We start from the raw sequence: 22,413 nt of genomic DNA, 5'->3' as shown, positions 1-22,413 counted from the left end.
GCATGCACACTCCGGAGGCCCTCCATGCCTGGTCGCGAGGACGCGAGAACGCGAGGGTGGTGCCGACACACACCTTCACCTCGACACTAGACTAGCTCGCAGGCCGGTGCCGCATGCCTCCGGACTCAGCAGCGCTGCGGCAGTTTTACTGGCTCTAGGTGTGTAGCGAATTTTCAAGCAGTTAACTATAGCAGATCTATCGTCATTCATTTGGTATCGTCTTCACTAACATCAACGTTAAATTACAATTTCTGTCTCTAATGAAGATCATTAATGTAACATCGACCAAAAGTACAAAAAATTTAAAATTTTTTTTTATTTCCTGAAATAATTTAAAGCTTTCTTTGATTTTCATCCAAGAACTACTGAAAAAAACAAAGAAAGTAGTTTTGCAGAAATATACATCACATGTTACATGCCGAGTAGGCAGGTCCATCAGAGTGTTAGTTGCTATCAATTAAAGCTGAATACTGAACTGACTCCCGTGATTAGCAAGCTCTTCCACTTATATTACAGGCACAATATTTTTTTTTTAACATGATATGATGAATAAAATATATATATTAATTATAAAATTGGGGAAAAATTTTGATTTGTATTTTTATATGCATGTTATTTTTATTTCATAAGTGGAAAAGTATAATTTTGGGGTATATCTGACTTTTCTCTATAGAAACCTAGTGGTTGGTAGTGGGAAGTGTTCCATACAACGGCTCAGTTGGATGTACCAGAAACAGGGATAAGACAGTCTGATGATCAATGTTTTGAATACCTCGACGAAGGTGCTCGCAGAGGAAGAGTCGAGCGTAAGGGTTCCACTGCCGGACGACGGAAATAAAATACATTTTCATTCGCTGCATCCATTGACGCTGGTATCGATTGATGCCACGCACAATTCAAACCAAGGTAACCGAGGGTAGTAGCACCCCCAACAGACTACCATCACCACTCCGAGTAAATGCTGACAACATGCCTTCACCATTCAGGTACAGCTACCAGTCAACATAACTTTGTGTTAAGACCCCGACGCAATCAACATAAGCATTCCACTAACACAACACAGCATTATTCACAACATTAGAACTCTATGTAATTCTATCTAACTAGCTAAAATCCTACATTTTATTAAGCATTTACACAAGGGTGGTATTACATTTATATATTGTGATTATTGATTGAATATGTCCACACAATATAAACATCGCAGTTCAATTTCCAAAGAAGAAAAAAATTATTTTTTAATTTAAATTTGTGATTCCTGTGCTATTATGAATTTTATTCTGTTAATACAAATATTTTCTTCCTAATTGCACATTACCAACTACAGCAGCATTAATTTCTGAAGGCTTAAAGAAATAAAGAACACAAAGGAAAGGGGTTAAGTTTATATCCGCTGTGCTAGTTCTGTATCACTATAACTATCCCTGTGTTAACACTATGTTGATTTTATCCAGGCCTTTAGCATGATATTATTGAAGTGGATTATTATATTACAATGTGAGTCTAGACTGGCTTTGTGGAATGCAGTCTGAGTCCATGAGCCGGGAATGACAACACTAGCTACACACGAGGGGGCAGTGGAGCGGTGTCTTCGGGTCTGGGAGTAGCCACCCCGGGGACAGCACAGCGGGGTGTGACGCTGCCAGAGTCCGTGGGAGCTCAGCTGTCACTAGCTGTCACTAGCTGTCGGTGAAGGGTTGCTCAGCATCTTTTATTAATACAAAAAATATTAATGGAAAACGAGAGCAAGACCAACCCAAGAGTGGGTGTGGGAAGTGAGACAAGCTACTCACGAGTGGAATATTTTGACAGTAAAATTTTAACAGATGACTGCATTTAATTAAATTTGTAAAAAAAAATAATTTTTATATAATTTGGTCACTGGTGAGGCCTGAACAAAAGGCTTTATTCACAGAATGGTGAAGGTCAGTGAGAACTCGGGCATTACACCAGGCAGTGACTGGTACTCCTGAGTGTCTTTCACAGCTGCCAAATCTCTAAAGTGTCGTCATAATATATTTCAAGCAATGGGTCCAAAACAACAACCACTCCGTAGTAGGAAGATAATGTGTTCATGTGTTTATCAACTGTGCTTTGTTAACGGCTAGTGTCTTCACTCTCGGTCAACTCCAACGAAAGATGAGTTTAAAATATTTGTTTAATAACACTAGTAGGCGGTGGTCCCTGTATAGGCGCACACACGTCAGTCTAATACACACAATGGAAAACATGTCATGCTACACCTAGCAGGAGATGAAAGTGCAACATGAACAAGGTTGGTATGCTGGTAGGGTAACTATCATAATTTAAAGACCATCAATTTACAAATGGTTTGAATAAACTGTGATTTTCCTATAAATAGGAACTAATACACAATGTTAATTTAAAATGCACTATAATTACTTAAGATTTGCGTACTTAGACAGCACTATCTGGCACAAAAATTTCCTATGGATTTTGAATCCATTATGGGGATTTATAAAAGAGAAGAAAGATCCTTTAAGTGAATAAAATATCTAGAATGAAAGATGCTTTAAGTAAATAAAATATCTAGAATGTTAAGTTATTGGTATTGTTAATAGTTATTCAGTTACCACAAGCACAAAGTTAGTTAATTACTGCTAAGCTGAATGGTTTTGTGGATGAAGCAATCTATATAAGAAAGAATGTTGCAGAAAAAACAGCAGAAACTTACATAGCCAGGTTTCCTAACATCGTAGCCACACTGCTTGTTTTTTATTATTTCCTGAAAGAGAAAAGAACATAATCAGTACGGGCACAGACTGTAAAAATTATAACAGGGTTCAACTGTATTTACAAACTTTTTAATACAAAAATACACACAACAGAATAATTAAAATCATAAAAAATCATTTACGGTTGAAATTCAAAAGTATTAATTCGTAAGCCTGTTTAATTTTTAAAATATTATTGAGTATGCTGATTTTTAACTTGATGAAATCACACCTGCTTTTCATTGTGTTAGGGAGCCTATTTTAAATTCTTGTAAAACATGTAACTATTACATTTTAACTTATATTATGCCATTTTAATATTATAACTTTCTTTAGATTTGGTTGTTTGCACATAATAATTAATTAAACTGAAATTTCCCCTTGTTTCACCTTATTACAGACAATTACACTTTTAATTTCCCCTTGTTTCACCTTATTACAGACAATTACACTTTTAAGATTTTTGGTACAGATTCATCTTTATTTAAAATTTAGAATATAGGTAGTACACAATTTACTATCTGAGATTGTTGTAGTGCTTAGTATTAATGAAACAAACCTCACAAAATGTTCTCCTCTCTTCTCATTAAACAAGGAAATATTTTTCACTTTATTAACAGTTGAAATTTTTTACTTCTAGTTCTAGCAGATTTGGAAGTATGCATTTGGCTTCTTGAAAAACAAAGTCAAAAAATTTACTGGTAAAAGAGTTTCATCGAAATCCGTCAAGTAGTTTTCAATTTATGCCGGAACAAACAAGCAAACAGAACAATAAACAGACAAAATAAAAAAATAATATAAATTTCTAATTAATATAGTATATCCCCATTTAAATATATACTTTTTTTTTCTATAATTTCAATCATTGTAAGCATTTTTACATAAAACAATTTTAATGTTAGTACAGATAAAGTTCTCGATATTCTCCACAAGACTTGCGGACACCAGCCACGCTCAGAAACGCCGAGCACGGACGCAGAGGACTACGTACGTTGGGCTTGCGCTTGCAGCACGAGAAGGGCACGCCGCACGCCTCCCGACTGCCCACTTCCCGCGACGAGCAGTTGAAGTAGTTGTTGCGGTCCCAGTCCTTGGGGCCCTCGATCCCGCAGCACTGCAGCTGCAACACACGTCCCATCACAGTCCGTGCCGTGGGCACGGTCAGGCGCGACCACCGGGCTGAACTGCCACTCGAGGGCAGTGGTGCCACTTGTCCTCCTCCTTGGTTCCAGCCCCGTCACCATCAGCTACAGGTCTTCCGAGGACGTCAAGTCGTAAAAGTGACAACTAATAACTAAGGACCTGCACAGTTCGCGGTTTCAATGACCTCCAGGATAGACTCTACTATCATCTACACACTCGGGCAAATGCCACCTGTTCACTGGTTGCTGACTTGTGAGTCGTCTCGACTGGGCGGCCTGTGATTCGACACTTCTATGAGTGAGGGTCTCTAGTTGTCCCTCAGTCCGCCAGATTAACAGTGGACCAATGGCAGAAGCAGCACTAAGGTATAATTATTTGAATTGTAGCATATCACGAAATGAATCCGCGAATTTTGCAGGTCTCTACTAATAACTTTTTGACGTGAAATGTCTTTAAAATCACACCAAAACTTATACGTACCAGAACAGAAATTTGTACACTGTAACGAAAAGGTCTGCATCATCTTGCCTTAGTAATTCCCTAACTATTAGTCTTAGAGACATCAGCTAGGTGTCACTATTTAACACATATAGTCACCTCGCTGATACAACATTCAGTTTGCGTCGCGGTCTGGCGGGTTGGCGGGGAAGGGGAACCGCGCTGATTGGTCAGAACAGCCACTCTCGCTCCTTTCTACTGAGCGCAGCTCACGACTCAGACGTGATAGCGCGGTGATTCGTGTGTTTGTGTACAGAGTTTATTTAGATGAATGGATTAGACAAAGTATAATGTATCTTGGACAATCACTACATAGTATAAAACAAAGTCGCTTCCCGCTGACTGTCTGTCCTTATGTATGCTTAGATCTTTAAAACTACGCAATGGATTTTGATGCGGTTATTTTTAATAGATAGAGTGATTCAAGAGGAAGGTTTACATGTATAATACATGCATAATATAGTAGAGAAACACTGATAATTTTAGAGGTTTCTAATGTGATGTCGTAAATAAACACATTTTTTTTTGCGCTTACATTGCAAACGCTGGCTGAACCCTACAAGATAGATCATGTTGTTGATAATTGTTGATTATTTTTTCTTCTTAGTCAAACAAATAGTAAGTAAATTTTTAAAAATTTAATTATCGAAAATCGTAGTTAAAGATAAGGTATTTAAGAGGCCACTCCAGTGTTTCAGGGGCACTACGCAACCCGCGTTAACCTCATAAGATTCAATGCTATTTTCATTTTTCTTATAACTTATTAACTAATATAGATTTCAAAATGATGCTTGCTTGATATGTAAAACAACGATGCTCTTATCAAAGCCCCTTTCTTCAAAAACGTACATAAATTATGGTTCAAACCTAGACAATACACATATTCATATTAGTAAAGATTAGTATAAAACCATTATTTATGCACATTTTTGAAGAAAGGGGCTTTGATAAGTGCATCTTTGTCTTACATATCACGCAAGCATCATTTCGAAATCTATATTAGTTAATTAGTTATAAGCAAAATGAAAATAGCATTGAATCTTATGAGGTTAACGCGGGAAGCGTAGTGCCCCTGAAACACTGGAGTGGCCTCTTAAGTTCAAAAAAGAACAATAGAATAGGTATCTTTTGTTGTTGATATTTGTTGATTATCTTTTGTTTTTAGTCTACATTTATATTTATAATTAGTATATTTAGTATCAGCATTGCACCCGAACAAAGCCGGGGCGGGTCGCTAGTATTTTTATGTAACAATGTAAGCCTATAAAAAAGTATTAAAAACAATATGTCAGCCTCAGCCCGTGCAAGAGCCAGCAGAAAATGTAAATCACGCCTATCGTTGGAAAGAGGAGGCAACGGGCCACGTACAGGCACCCCAGTGTCCGGCGCCGAGCGAGCGAGACTGTTTCGGGAGCATCGCGATACCACGGCACGCTCAGTGAGCACCTCTACAGCTGTTGTACCTGTACCAATGGACATATCGAGTGAAGATAACACCATCCAGTGTCTGTTTTAAATTAAAATTTTGACATGATAACGTCTTATAAATCTATGAATGCCGGCTGCACGCACGAAAAATTGTCACGTTCCGCCTGAGCCGAGCGTGCAAGGACCGGACAACCACCGTGCGAGAAAATCTTCTATAATATGAAAAAGGTTTAGGCGGGCTTTTTAACTAATTGTTCGTGATTATATTTAAACAAATTATTTACATTAAATTTTCAAAAACTGTAAATAATATTTGAAAATTAAAAAGTACGCAATTTTTCATCAATGTTTTCTTATGACATTATCAAGTAAAATTATCGTCCGTAAACCGACTTTACAGACAACCCCCTTTTTTATTACGCAGTCAATGCCTCATTTTCATTTCAATCCATCACACTAGAGAGACTCTCTGACACAGATGTTTCACGTTAAACCGACTGTGAGTCCCGACACAGCCTCAACCAATTTTTTTTGTCACAGATTTATCTATAATCCTCCAAATTACGGGCACATGTGTATAACATTATTTAATTACTTAATCAGTATGCAGTACCATATTAATCAGAGGTTTCCTTGCTTCTGGTTGCCATAAGCAATATTATGCTAAGTTGAAATTTTTTTATTTCTTAAGTATTGTGCAGTAATAATCATATATCAAAATAAGAAATGGTGTCATTGAAACTACTAAACTTACATAACTCTTTAAGCTGTGAGGGGTTAAAAAAATATTTGAGTGATTGTGTGGTTTAAATTTATTTCTTATGCCAAAATATTTTCAAAATTAAATTTTACTTTTTGTCACTGTCTTATTATTACAATACTATTAATATAAATCATAAATTAATATTCAATGTTAAAAACAAAAAAAATCATTACACTTTATATTTCATTCTTATGTTTCTCTGTAGGCCTCTCTTAAGCCATGTTTGTATGGTATTAGTTATAGTCTGCTTATATTTACATTACCAAATAATTTTTATTTTTATATAATATTTTAGGTTTTTAAACAAAAGCTTAACTAAAGATTTTTGAAATTAATTCTATATTTTAATAGACGAAATGAGGTAATTGAGGTGAATTTAATCGCACTCACCACACAATCTTGTCTCTGGCACTGGATCTTTGTCCTAACGGTCTGACATAATTCATGGATGGATGTTGACTGTGGAACTCACCCAGTCTTCCTGAATCCAGTCTATGAGGTTCTGCTGGTCCGGATCCTCCCGATAATGGATTATGAACGCCTGGAATCCTTTGGTGGCTTGGTTCTTGATCTGCAAGCACAAAGCACACTGCTCAATCACACTCTGCGGAGGAAACTACATATGTCCTTCTTCGAGATGGGTGGGCCACAACCACATGAACAATAAACCTTCTCTTCTACTCAAGATTTACGAGACAAATATCTTGCAAATGGGATGTGAGCTGTGAAATATCAACATCCAGTTTCATTTATAAACTTAATTTTAGGGCTTCATAATGATCATAACCCGAGTTGAAATCAAAATTGTCCTCGGACTAAAACTTAACATATACATTACACAGTACACAGCATTAAAAAATGTTATTTGCAACCGCAGAAACTCCCCAGAACTCAGACAAGAAAGCTAATTCCTTGTTTAAATGACTCAAATTTGAAGTTGTAACTCAGGCATGGCCTCAATTTTATGTAAACACACATGTATTATGTTTAATATAAATTAATTTGTTCAAATACCAAATTTACTTTTCCTTTTAATTTATTGCAGTTTTTTTGGACATACGCCATTGCAGTTTTGCACTGTTTGTCATGGAAAAATTCAGAAAATAAAAAAAATTAAATAAAAAATGTGAAGATGCAAAATTCACAGAAAACAAGACTGAATCAGCTGATGTTGGACAAATGGAACCAATAAGTGCGCGGCCAATCAGGATAACCCTCGCCCGCCATTGGCAGTGCAAGAAGAGGAGCTCTAACATGTATAAACCCATACTTTTCCAGTATCTTCAGTTATAAACCCTCTTCCGCATCCATATTTTCCCATCGGTCGCGCTAGTTTTTCAGATTACAGGTAACAGGTTTCCTCCAGTGCGTACGCTGGTTTACTGTTGCCTAACCCTTTGCTACACCCCATAGGCTGTAGGAGTGCTAAGTTCGCACTGCTACAGGCTTTATCGCGCCAGACGCACGTCGCCATGACTCCCCCCCCTCCCTCCCAGGAGCGGGAGGAGTCAATGGCAGTTTTATATTGTCTACTTAAGCGTATAGGTCCCACCTGGCACGCATCAATTCCCTCAAGTCAAATCATTCCCATTTGGTTAGCAGGGCTCACAAACACTTCGGCTGTGTGAGACTGACTTCAGCGTGGAGGGGCTGTTTTCTATATAAAAAAAAAAAAAAGTATCTTCAGTATCTTCATCGCCGTGTTTATGTGTTTGCTGCGTTGTTCAGGTTTGTTGTCTGCCTGCATTTAATCTGTCTCATCGTTGTTAGCCCGCTTTGTTCGTCTGTGTTGTTATATTATTTTTCATCACTAAGTAACTTCAACGGAATGCTTGCACTGTCTAATATTATGAGGTTAAGATTTTTTTTTCTGTGCTGTCGCTGTTGTGTTGTCCATATTACTTGATTAGTTTAATCGTTGGTTCCATATTATGAACTAATAATGTTTGTACAATTACTTTTTATTGTAAGTCATTATGTTTAAGACATGTCTATGTTTTCTTTATATTTGAAACTTAGGTTTTGATTCAGGCACTGCTCAACTGCACAGTTTCTAGTGCCCGTGTCGCACCCCCTGGCACGAGGGATCAGGGGACGGGGCGAGGGGAGGGGGGCACCAGGGTAACATCCAATGAGCGGTGCGATCGAGCCGCGGTAAATAAGGGATTTATGATTTTTTTTTGTCCTCCAACCCTTGTTTTTTTCCAACCCCTCGTTGGTCATATGGTTGGTCATATCAAACATTTATTCAGACAAAAGATTTTTCTATTTCTCCTACAAGATATAATTAGAGACCGGAAAAATCCGGGGATTCATTTCGTGATAGGCTGAAATTTAAACATGTGTACAATTCTGCTGGTTCTGCTATTGGCTCGCGGTTTAACTGGAGCTCTCTGGGCCAATGAGAGACTATCGACCAAAGAAGCGTCGAATCACAAGCTACCCCCAGTGGAGACGACTCACAATTTAGTACCCAATGAACGCGCGTGTTTACTTGAGAAGTGCAGAGGATAATGGAGGCTATCCTAGAGGTCATTGAATCCGCGAATTTTTCCGGTCCCTTGTAATAATACGTTCAAATGGATGTGACGTTTTCCATGTGGGAGTTAGTGATGTTTTCGTTTTTCAAAAAAAAAAAAACCTTCCCCGGAGTCCAGGACGTACCGACTCCTTGAAGATGAACCCCAGGAGGCCGACCGTCATCTCCAGCAGCAGCAGGATGGCGAGGAAGATGGCGTACTGCAACGAGCAGCAAGCCGTGAGCCAAGTACTTCACTCACAACAACTTTGTCACAATACATACATCATGCTTTGGTATCTATGAAACTAGAATCTTAACTTATTTCTAGCACAATCCTTTAAAATGTTCATAATTTCTTTTATCCCATTTACAGCAGGTCCTGATCAGAAACAACTATCAAGCTGAAATTTTGAAACTGAAAAACTATAAACACTTTGAAATTTTGTAACTCAAATGTGATTCAAACTGTGCATTATTTTAGAGTAACTGATGATACAAATTTGGTCAGTTAAACATATATCTCGTGCAGCGCATGACATGTTTCGAAAAGCGGCTAATTACTTTTCACTATGGATATGGCGAGAGCAGTGATGCTTTACAAGAGAGTTGATAAAACAGTAAAAACATTCCTGTTGTTGATCAATTAATTTTTAACCACACTTTGAAACTCTGATACCAATAACTGCTAATTAGTACAACTGCCGTTAGCAAAACTTGTGGAATCAAGCGCAGATTAACAATGAGTACAGTGGCTTCTTGACTGATGCACATTTAGAATGTGCCTTAGAATAATCATTTCAATGTTCGAGAAGACATTCACACCCAAATAATAATATTTAAAAATAATTTAAGAGAATACAAGATATTGATTTCTTTATATAATATTGGTCTATTACCATTTTGGTAATTCCATCATTAAAGTGATAAACCATGTATCACAGTGGCGAACCAAATATACTTAATGGGATTGACTCTAAATTTAGGTGATAGAGCACAACTATTTTTGTTGTTCATAAAAAATTTTTTCAGCCCAAAATCTTTTTGTCTCATCAGATAAACCCTGTGTTATAAACAGTACTATTTTGTTGAATCAAATAACAAATGTTCTCAGTGTATGCCTTTTTCTAAATAAAGCCAAGCAGGCAATGAATGAATACATCATTGTGCCTGATATGAATGTTTAAATGCAATTTTTCTTTCTTGTAAATTTTTTTACTGGTTTTATGAAATTTTTACTGGAATTCTCCCAATGGATTTAATGTTCGAGAAAAGCTCTAACCCATCAAATAATCTACTCTTGTTTTTTTTTTTAATTTCAGTTACATTTTTCTTCTCACGTATATTTTTTTAACCGTATATGCAAAAGGGTATTCAAACAAATTCCCAATTAATGAGATACTGTAGCTCCTGAGGCAAAGTTATTATTCCTGCACTTGTCAGGAGCTTGTCCTGCATTGGAGACGCCTGAAGTCTGGCTAACAAGAGACACTCTGGAAGAAAGCACTGCTACCAAAAGTTTTCCCAGAAGTCTGGCGCCAGCTGCAAACAACCGACAGCCGAAACTCAGCCTTTTCTCATTTAGTTCCCTCCCGCGCTGTCCTCGTTATTTGTCCTTCCTGTCAATTGCTTTTAATTACATTTTCGCCTTTCCCGCCCCTCCCAACCCTCACTCGCACTTCACTCTTATTTCATGTTATCGTGTAAACGGGACTTCCTAGTTCGAAAGAAAGGGGGTTGTCTGTAAAGTCGGTTTACGGACGATAATTTCACGTGATAACGTCATAAGAAAACATTGATGAAAAATTGCATACTTTTATAATTTTCAAATATTATTTACAGTTTTTGCACAATTTAATTTAAATAATTTGTTTAAATATAATCACGAACAATTAGTTAAAAAGCCCGGCCTTAACCTGTTTGATATTATAGATTTTCTCGCACGGTGGTTGGCCGGTTCTTGCACGCTCGGCTCAGGCGCAACGTGACAAATTTTCATGCGTGCAGTCAGCGTTCGTCGATTTATTAGACGTTGTCACGTCAAAAATATATTTGCAACAGTGGAATGAACACGGGGTGTTGTCGGGAAAGGCTCCGAGTGGTCCGGGGCTGCGGGCTGCACTCACCCCCGCCAGCAGGCACGTGTTTTCTCGCAGTGCTCCGACGCAGCCAGTGAAGCCGATCACGAAGGTCACTGTCCCTGCAAGCACACACACCGCCTCTCTCAGCTCTTTAGATGTCACTGCATTTCTATATGCAGGATGCCCGTGAAAGACAGCACTTTTTTTTTTGGATCAGATAGAGAATAAATTTCAGAGACAGGAAGTCTTTGCCGATTTTTGATCTGACCCCATAGGTAATTATAGGGACATGCATTTTTCGCGAATAAATCTGAACAGGTATACCCGCAGCAGCGGTTTCTTCTTTGTGATTGACCGGCCGTCGGCGAGAGAAGTCGTTGACTCATTGAGCCACTCAGGAAGCGTTTGCTTCCGCACTGAATAGCTTTGATTGGTGGTTTAGCAATCGACATGTACCTGAAAGAAACCCACCCTATCATGACACACAAACGATGCTAAATTGTTTTAACTTTCAGCTAGTCTCAGAATCTTTTCGCGAAAAATGCGTGCCCCTATTAATTAGTAATTAATTAAAATAGTTAACCAATGATGAGCGCGCTCTAAGAGAAAGAAGAAGAGTGGGGGGACTGTGCCTACCGAGAAAGAGAGAGAGAGAGAGAGAGAGAGAGAGAGAAGCGCGAGGTATTACTGCTTACTGTCTCTCACGGCGCGCCAATAGTATAAGGGGGCAAGCTCTTAGAGCGCGCTCATCATTGGTTAACTATTTTAATTAATTACTAATTAGTAATTACCTATGGGTCAGATCAAAAATCGGCAAAGACTTCCTGTCTCAGAAATGTATTCTCTATCTGATCCAAAAAAAAAAACGTGTGGTCTTTCACGGACATCCTATATACTAAAAAATCTATCTATATCGCTATATATACATATGTACATATCTCTATCCACATCTCTCTACATCTCTACATATCTACATATACCTCACTCTATCGCTCTATATATCTACATATCCCTCTCTCTATCTCTCTATAAGCTTTGAATATATATACTGTATAGAAGTCGCCAGCCCAGGTTAAAATTTCTAATACGGTTTTGAGGTAGTTGGCTAATTCACCGCCGCAATCGCCACCATCTCTAGGGCATCGACTTGTGGTGGTCCCTAGCGGACAAGTGTCGAACTCTTCAAACACCCCTTCCCCCTCCCGTTAAACAACCTTGAGCTGCAGTGCATGATTGGTGAGGGGTGCGGGGAATGACAGCGGGCGACAGTTCTGCGCTCTAACGTGTAAATAACAACTAAGACGATACAGGGCGTTACGGCAGCGCACTGCAGCGGTGAAGTTCCCAAGCTGCTCCTCATACACTTCTGAAATACGTAGAGTAAATCCTATCCACTCGCGACTTCTATACAGTATATATATTCAAAGCTATAAGGCTTATCGCAGTATTTGCGAACAGTGGGGGCAGAATGCGCCGCGCTGTTAGTCCACCCGCCTCACAGCGTTGTCGTGAGGGAGAGAGAGGTACAGGCGCTGGCCCTATGTCTCTATTCACTGGCGGCTAACTTTGTGGAAGAAGGCATCGAGAAGCTAGCGTTACGATATGACATATTCCTCGATCGTTTTGGCGATTATGTAGAAACAGGAGTAAGACCCTGGTGTACGTTTGGTGATAGAATTGTTATGCAAATTTGTCTTTTTTTATATAGCCCATCAGAGGTTGGAAAAGTTTTACCTTTCAATTTATTCATTATTTCGGACGAAATACTTGTATTGAATTTATTAAAATGTATTTTACATTTTCCTGAAATATTCATGACTATTCGACTTTTGATACTTTAAGATAAGTGGAGATTAAAATTGATTTTCAGTAAATTGAAAATTGATTAGAATCGACATACGTCATTTTTGTTCCAAAGTACGTAAATACGACTTCTAAATCTGCCTGCACATGTAGCCGAAACGAAAGGGATGTTTTCTGTAACCCTTTCTTTTTTTATCACGCCTTGCAGTAAGGGTTGGTCGTAACAAAAAAAAATTGTTTCAGACAAAAGTTTTGGATGATATTTAAAAGGCTTAAAATAACTTAAAACGAATTTGATACTGTGGTTACTATACGGGCAATATGAATTTTTTTTTCATTTCACACATATTTAATCCTACCCCTTAAGCTAGTAGTCGGTGTTATCAAAAAACTTTTCAAACAAATGTATAATAACTTCACCTGGATGAATATTTTTCATAATAGTGGAGTTATAACTATTTTGAGTACATATATATACACACAGGATGTACGGGAACTCCTGGGCGTAAATTGAATGGGTGGCAGAAAAAAAAGTTTTTTTTTGTCGAGGAACAAATGGCCGGAAACGCAAGCCTGCAGTCACAGGGCGAACTGTAGCGTGCACTGAACTTCCCGCACATATTGTGACGTCACTGTCACGCAAGTTTATTCGCCATGGCCCGAGTGATGGTCTCTGTTGTCAAGCTTCCTACCACGGGAGGGAGAAACAGCTTTCATTTTGTTTTGTCTATAAGCTCTGTTTGCACTGTATGTTTATACATAACGAGTGTCTCACAAATGCTTTCCACAGACCAGTGTCTCTCCCAAGACAACACTGCATGTGAAGAACTGTTCAAGCAAACACATTGCAGAAGCGCTGAAGGGCGGTACAGTGCTGCCCTGCCGTACAGGGATTCAGAACCGGAACTGGAAACTCTAGATCCCTCGCACTGAGCAGGTTCGTTCGTATGAAAAGTCGACTGAGTGAGAACGCGCAACATTAAGATTTCACGGATGATTTTTTTTTTTGACACGTCTGGGCACATGGGAAAGGTACCTAAGTCGCAGAATGATTTCTGACTTCACTTTAACATTCCTCATCACTGCATGATCAGGCCAGACAGTTCAACCAAGAGACTCCGCGAAGTCTCCGATGTTTAGAGACCGGAAAAATTCGCGGATTCATTTCGCGATAGGCTGAAATTCAAACATGTGTATAATTCTGCTGGTTCTGCTCTCTCTGGGCCAATGAGAGACTATCGACCAAAGAAGCGTCGAATCACAAGCTAACCAGTGGAGACGCCTCACAATTTAGTACCCAATGAACACGCGTGTTTACTTGAGATGTGCAGAGAATAATGGAGGCTATCCTAGAGGTCATTGAATCCGCGAATTTTTCCGGTTCCTACCGATGCTTCGGCCAGAGACCCGACTGAGGCGTCTGCAAGAGACCTGCTCTCAAGACCCGAAGCTGCAGCAAGACAAAGTTGAGGTACTAAGTGATCCCCGCCTGCATCCAGTGATTGTAAAACAGTGCAAAGGTAGATAGTTGTGCACGGAGATCACCAATACTTCCAACGAACTGTGTGGTGGTTCGACGAATCGCAGCCAGTGGAGGCTTGCCGGCTGGAAAGCGCCCTGCTTGGCAACTCACGCCCTGCATAAACCTGCGGTTATGAGCGGGAACGTTCCCTGCTGCTTCAATGGCACTCCTGTCAGGTATCCCGCGGATGACGTCTTCCCGAGTCAGATGCAGCCTTGGAACGTGAGCGATAAACTATCAGCACTTCTTGACGAAGGTGGACTCAAGCCACGCAAATTCAAGAGTAACCATCCTGCGCTCCTGGAGAAGGTACCTTCCGATGCTGTTCAACTGCCGAGGCATTTCTCCATGGACCAAGACATTGAAGTGGCCGTAAAGGTACTCTGGCTGTAGCGGAACCCACTCCCGAATGTCCAGGCTAGTTCTGTATCACTTGGCTATTTCGTCAGTTCTGCAAGATAAGACTCTTTCCACGACATTACAAACTGTTGAAAGATGCGTCGAACTTGTCACATAGTCTGCAGAAAAAAACGTGCGGACAAGAAAACTCGAAGTCTACGTTAGAAAAACTTTGTAACCAAGGCCCACAGTGGCAGAAATTGATCAAAAATCAGAATTTCAGACTATGTCCTTGACTATATCAATATAATTGGTTGGATGGTTGGGTAGGATGTGTATGGAACTCAAGTCGCATCCACCTCTTCGTGGTGAGTTCTGGGTCATTTCATAATAAGATTGTGAATTGGGCAAAATTATGAAATTTTATCAAAATAGAATGTACAAAATCACGTTACCACATTATTAAGAAAGAAATGGCCTTTCATAATTTAAAATACCACAGTAGCCTATGGCTGTTTATAAAATGACAAAATCTCGACTTTTCACCAAAATTACTACAATTTTGGTCATAATGTGCGGACTAAAAATTGAAGGGCATGGTTTGAAAATATAATTTGTTCTGTCATCAGGACCTTTACTGAGATTTCCATGCCTTTGTTGGATTGAAAGTAAAAGAAAAAACCACAGTTACTGCAGAGTCGAATCGTGTGTATAGCCAACGGAAGTTTTCACCGAGTGGAACAGCTCACTGTGCCGAGAAGGGTGGTCTGTAATTTCCTCCGCGGATCACTTACCATCCAGTGCATCAGCGCAGAATGGATCTGAAGCAGGATATAAAAAAAACCTCGTTGGAATGGGGAAGAGAGAGAAAGAAGCTCGTGGCGGTATGAAAACGGCGCGTCGCACCGGGAAAGCTTTTTATTTTCCAACATGCTCGCTGGGTTCAAATGGACCAGGCGACAGGGAAAGCGAAGCCGGTAAAACACCGAAGAAAACCCGCGGGGGCTCAGGAATGCAGAAGTGAAACGAGATTAAAGCGAACTGCCGGCTATGAGAGGGCAATGATACAGAGACCTGGGCATTCCGGGAACTCGTTCAGCGTCAGGCTAAAACTCAAAGCCTCGTGTTTTTCCTACCAACGTTTGCTTTTTTTCCACTGGCTGATTTATTAGCGACAATGTTTTTTTTTTTTTGTTCTCGTCGGTCAGCACTGCCCGATTCGCTCGCTAACTTCTCTCCTGTGACAGACGAGGCGGTCACGTGAGACGTAAAATTCGAGAACCTTCTTTTCTATACACGCCAGCCCGAGTGGGCTTTTCAATCCACGGGCAGTACAGCAGTCCAAGGTACATGAGTTCTAGAGCAGTACAGCAGACCACGGGCAGTACATCAGTCCACGATACATCAGTTCAAGGGCAGTACAGCAGACCACGGGCAGTACATCAGTCCACGATACATCAGTTCAAGAGCAGTACAGCAGACCATGGGCAGTACATCAGTCCACGATACATCAGTTCAATAGCAGTACAGCAGACCACGGGCAGTACATCAGTCCACGATACATCAGTTCAAGAGCAGTACAGCAGACCACGGGCAGTACATCAGTTCGAGAGCAGTAGAGCAGTCCACGGGCAGTACATCAGTTCAAGAGCAGTACAGCAGTCCACGGGCAGTACATCAGTCCACGGTACATCAGTTCAAGAGCAGTACATCAGTCCACGGGCAGTACAGCAGTCCACGGGCAGTACATCAGTCCACGGTACATCAGTTCAAGAGCAGTACAGCAGTCCACGGGCAGTACATCAGTTCGAGAGCAGTACAGCAGTCCACGGGCAGTACATCAGTTCAAGAGCAGTACAGCAGTCCACGGGCAGTACATCAGTCCACGGTACATCAGTTCAAGAGCAGTACATCAGTCCACGGGCAGTACAGCAGTCCACGGGCAGTACTCACCCACGAGGATGAGGATGAAGGCGGGGTCGAGCGCCACGTTGGTGAGGCGGCTGAGGTTGTTGAAGGTGTCCTTCTCGGTCCAGGCCCAGACTCCCACCGCCAGGATGCCGAGCCCCAGCAGCTGCGCACAGTCACCCTCACCCTCACCATACACACACTCCTCGGGAACACTACCTACTGCATACATCAACTAATACCGAGTGTTTACTACCAAAATTGGCGCATGATTTTATAATGTTCGCAGGCTTTCAACGGCCATTGTCTGAAGTGGCTTGGCTTCTGGGTTGTAGCCGCGTCCTTGGCGAATAATTCAACCGACGTTTCAGTCGACCTTTGCAGTCGCCATCATCAAGGAGCAGTTTACCTACTGTGGGTAACTGCTCCCTGATGATGGCGACTGCAATGTCGACCGAAACGTCGGTTGAATTATTCGCCTATGACGCGGCTACAACCCAGAAGCCAAGCTACTACTGCATGATTTTGTAATTTGATAGAAGTTTCATTCAAGCATAATTTTTTTCCTTCAAACAATGGAATACTCAATAATTTGACTTTATTTTGTTTTATTGTGCTTATTAATGTGCGCAGTTAATATTGGGGAAAACATTTACAAAATACTTCAACTATTGGAGGTACTGTGACCAACACAGTGGATAGATGCTCGGGTAAGAATCCGCACCCAGTATTACAGCGAACACTATTTAGAAGTGATTACAGTTGTTTTCATGCAATTGTACAAATATCTGTAGTTTTACATGAATATCTCTGTTCCATTTGAAAGAAGAAGAAAAGTGTACAGACACAGCATGTCTACAACTTCAAATAATAATTTCAGGACTTTTTCTAGAACTTTTAATAGTTATTTCAAAACATTTTTGTATCACAGGGCGCCAGATATGTGAGTGGGAAATTTTCCTGAGGAAACGTTTTGTGAAAAAAATTTAACAAAATATTTCTTTCCGGAAAATTTTCATTTCCCCCCCCCCCCCCGTTATAAACGTTTATTCAAATAATTTAACATAGGTTGATATGCGTTATGCAAGAATTTATTTTCTGCAGATTGGTAGGCACTGTTACATTTTTTTTTGCTCCTATCAGTTAGTAGACAGTTGCATGAGTCCTACCCAACTCTAAAATGTTAAGAGGCCGTGTCAGTAAATGTTTATTTCCAATATTCTGCTCTAGAAGTTCTCTCTTTTAACAGTGAGATTTAGTGGCTTTTTCAACCGAAGGAACTGTAGCCGCAGCGCGTGATAAAGCTACTATACCCTTATCACAGGATTAGTGGGAAGGTTGACAGCTCGAGTTTACTCGACGAAAAATGTATCTGGTTCCTCGACAATCTGAGAGGATGACAATCTGACCGGCGGCTCACTAGGAAATTGCAGATGCAGGGATTCAGAATCAAGAAACCTCACTTTAACAAATGTAGTATGAGTCGTATCTAAAACTAAAACTAAAAATTTTAATACTTTAAACGTATCGGAATACAATTAATCTTCAAACATGTGGTAATTATTCTTTATCTGGATGTAATAGTCCGTGAAAAATAATGTTAGTTGACATTAAAAAGTATACGAAATTCATCATGTAACGTTTTAAAAGGATAATAACATAAATGCATATGCTTAGATATTGCATATGCATCACACACAATCTAAATACAATCTCACTTAAGTCAGACTACCTAATTTTTTACAATGCACCATCATACAGTTTAACAGAGGTAGGTGAACCTCTTATCGACGTTGTTTCAAAGAATTTAAATTTACAAATATTACTATTTATCTTAATACGATATGTAGCCTACCTTTATGAATACGAACATACAAAAAAAATATTGAATTTATCACATTACACAAGACTAAAACACTAACAAAACTTAATTTTATACATTGCTGTAGCATATTAGAAGACGAAATAACTCACAAGACTAACATTAAGAGGGCTGCATTACAAATTTACTTTACAGAGAAGAAAATATCCTTTCAGGATATTTCATTACCTCATTGATTACATAATACTGCCGTTGATGTGATCGTAGATATAAAGTATTTAAAAAATATATTCCATTATGTTTATGTAAATATTTTGAAAACGTTATTGCTTAAAGATGCTCATTATTTAAATAATAACGAATCTTTTACTTTTATGTACTGAACAAACAAAATACTTATAAGTTAATAAGAATAAGCTTAGTTGAGTAACATCTTCAATTTGTATTGAATTCAATGTACATATCGAAAATCATGTACAATGAATGCAACAGATTGAATTCAATAAATATTTGATCTTGTGAAACGGCCATAATATTGATGTAGATTAGGGACCGGAAAAATTCGCGGTTTCGACGGCCTTCAGGATAGACTGCACATTCCCCTGTACACTCGGGCAAATAACGGCAGTTCATTTGCTGCTGACTTGTTAGTCGTCTCAGCTTGTTTGTCTGTGATTCGATCCTTCTTTGGTTGGTGTTTTATAATTGGTTGAGATTCGTCCAGATGAACAGTAAGCCAATAGCAAAATCATCTAAAAGGTATATGTATTTGACTTCTAGCCTATCGCCGAATGAATCCGCGAATTTTTCCGGTCTCTATTAATTATAGATGCTCACATGCATCGTGAGAGTCCGTATAAAGCCTATTATAATTCTATAAGTATACATTAAAATGCTTTTAAAATATACATGTGTAATATAATTAAAACTTGTTTAAGTAAGATCATCACAAAAAAAATGAAAATCCTTCAACAGTAAGTGATGTTTTATAAGATTTTAACAAAACACATCTTACAATAAGAGAATACTAATCATACCACATAATTCAACACAAAATATACATTCCAGTAGGCGCTACGTAAAAACAACTTCTATTTTTATGCTGATTACTCTGCATTGTTTTATATATATATATCATTATTTCTAACTTTTAATATTCTCTACACATTAACTGAAATTACTTATTTACAGAGTCTTAGCTAATGTTGGTCTGTACCACATACAGTTCGTACGATATCTCCACGCAAAACACATACAGTTCATTATTAGTAATATCAATTATATTTCATGAACATAATGAAATTAGTATAGGCCCTAGGTTGTTCACTGTTAATTGAGTACTTCTGAAGTATTTTCATTGTGAGTTAACATACATACCAAATGCCATTCTTCCAGTAAAGTTACAAAGAAGACAACAAGATAATATAAATATGTATGTAGTACCATATTTTAAACTCCTATTAAATGAATAATAACTCAATCTCTATTCTGGACTATTAAGTAATAATTTTTATTACTGTTATTTATAACTTAAATAAAATGACAACTAACAAATTAGTAAAAAATAGAATTACGTGCGATATAGTGTGACATTTGTACTTGGACGGCAAACGAATATAATAAAATGTCTATGACAATGTTAACTTTAATCATTATTATGGAAAGAAACAAAATGGGCAGATAAGCATATTCTACGCTGACATTTAAAAATGCTCAATTCAAAATGAACATTCCCTAGCAAGAAAATTTATTTTATATCACCACAAAAAATCAAACTGCGGCGTCATTTTCCCGATGACAAACAAAAAAGTTGTATGGTCGCGAATAATACATTCGTATAGCGTCACATCAGCGGAATATTCCCTTGGTATAAATGTGTGAAGTCTGTGGCACTTATGGAGAAGTAAACCTTCGCTCGAACACAAAAACAAATGAACGAACAGCTTTTTTTTTTTTTGATAAGATGTGCAATCGGAGACCCCTGGGGTGGTTGAAGAGTGTCAGGTCCGTCGCCAGACCAGATAGTAAAAGCTCAGGGGCTGAGGATAGAAAAGGCATATCTCCAAATTATTAAGTATAAATGTTGTCATGTAATTGTTAAAGACTTGATTACACCCAGGTTTATAAACCCATCATGATCATGAAGACACTGATCGGAAGGTAATGTGCAATACATTTCAATGGCGTTTTCAGTTTTTGCTAAATAATTATAAATATAAGCAAAATTTCAATGTATCTGGACAAATCAAAATATTGATAATATTATTTTCATCACAGAAATAATATATGATATGATAACTAAATTTGAAAAAAGCGGTTATGTTAAATGTATTGTATACTTTCAGTAGGCAAAATTTCCGGCCCCTACCTCTTATAGACTTTGAGAAAAACTGCCTTTTAAAATAACATTGATATAGATAGGAGCGCAAATTTGTGACACGGCCTCTTAAGTGAGCCATTAGGTAGTAAAGAATGCCAAAATACCTATATGTATTATTTGGTTATATTTGTAGAATAAAATAAAAAATTATAACATTCTTGTTCTTTCTGTGAAAATAAAACTCGTCGGAACATCTTCCGATTTTACGGTAGATTACAGGAATTTTTTTCCAAATATGATTTTCCGGAAAAAATCATATCTCTTATCACAGTCATAATACAAATAGAGCTACTGTTTGCAGGAAGGTGATGAGCCATATTCCGTCTGATACTCACCCCCCCCCCTTCAGCACTGTTGACAAATATACCGGAGACAAATATTTGACAGTGTGTCGGGGCTGCTATAACACTTCATCGTGAATCACTTATCACACCGATAGTAAGCATAGTTACCTACTTTATATGTACCCGCATTCAAAACTTGTGAAAAACAAAACTAATGGTAATTTGCAACTTGGAAATACGTAAGACACAAATGACAAAAAAATATGCCCTAGATGACACAGACATTTGATACTGGACATTTAGTAAAAGGCGAGTGTCGACTGTAACAAACAAACATCCAAGTATCGCCACACACTATCGCTAAACCTCGGGAGAGAAAACCCCACACTGATAGCCAGCAGATATTATGACTTTGGAATCCCGAGCAGTGTGGCTTATGGAGCCACTTAACTGTTAACGACGTCAATGAATATCAATGGTAACGGAGTCCGTTTACAGCGTACTGTATCGTTTCTTCGGAATTTTCTTTATTTTGCTTCATACTGTAATCACAGTCCACATAAGCGAATGTACTGGGCACGTGTCGAACTCACTTCAAACTCTTCGACAAAATTAGTCCTCATCCTAACGTCTTAAACGATTTTTTTCCCTAACCTAACTAAAAACTATGTGTATTCGGGAGGGGTCCGGGTTAGGGAGGGACCTAGGTGCGTCTCAGACCGAAGCCTATACGCCTGGTCATGCTGGGATTAGCCATGCAGGGAGAGGGTCGCATGCATCATGTGCTAGGAGGGGATTGGCCAGCCATGGCAGCGATTGGCGCCATGACTTAACTCTTAATTCTAGACTATAACTACTAGATAGGTTGGGTCCAGGAAAAAACCTGCACAGACACAAGGAAAACCCTGGGCACTTACATGAGGGATGCAAGGGCATGCATTAATGGCGTGGGAGCATACAGGCCCCAGAGGATGGCATGAACGAAGAGTTGGACAGAGTAGAAGTCCACCATGCGGGGGATTGGGACGTTGGACTCATAGTCCGCTTTCATATTGTTATCCACTGCTGGATTTATGACCAGCGACGCTTACACCTCTGGTGGTGATTGTCTACTCCGCTGCCGTAAGGTCCTAAACCAGACAGCAGTGCCCGATACCAGCCGAATCAGCGCGAATCTTACTCCGTGCGA

At 39.1% G+C, this 22,413-nt stretch overlaps 1 protein-coding gene across 3 annotated transcripts in view; it reads right to left on the bottom strand.

Moving 5' to 3' along the window:
• LOC134543316 (tetraspanin-5) overlaps positions 1-22,413 on the bottom strand; it is an 80,753-nt gene that overhangs the window by 12,137 nt on the left and 46,203 nt on the right. For all 3 annotated transcript variants that reach the window (XM_063388258.1, XM_063388257.1, XM_063388255.1), the window contains exons 2-7: positions 16,784-16,904; positions 11,212-11,285; positions 9,232-9,306; positions 7,040-7,138; positions 3,727-3,855; positions 2,696-2,746 (exon numbers count right to left, since the gene is read on the bottom strand). In XM_063388258.1, the coding sequence (XP_063244328.1) occupies positions 2,696-2,746; positions 3,727-3,855; positions 7,040-7,138; positions 9,232-9,306; positions 11,212-11,285; positions 16,784-16,904 (549 nt within the window). The remainder of the gene's footprint in view (positions 1-2,695; positions 2,747-3,726; positions 3,856-7,039; positions 7,139-9,231; positions 9,307-11,211; positions 11,286-16,783; positions 16,905-22,413) is intronic.

Source organism: Bacillus rossius, assembly GCF_032445375.1.
Source record: "Bacillus rossius redtenbacheri isolate Brsri chromosome 9 unlocalized genomic scaffold, Brsri_v3 Brsri_v3_scf9_2, whole genome shotgun sequence".
Lineage (NCBI taxonomy): Eukaryota > Metazoa > Arthropoda > Insecta > Phasmatodea > Bacillidae > Bacillus > Bacillus rossius.
This window is presented reverse-complemented; position numbering and strand designations above follow the sequence as displayed.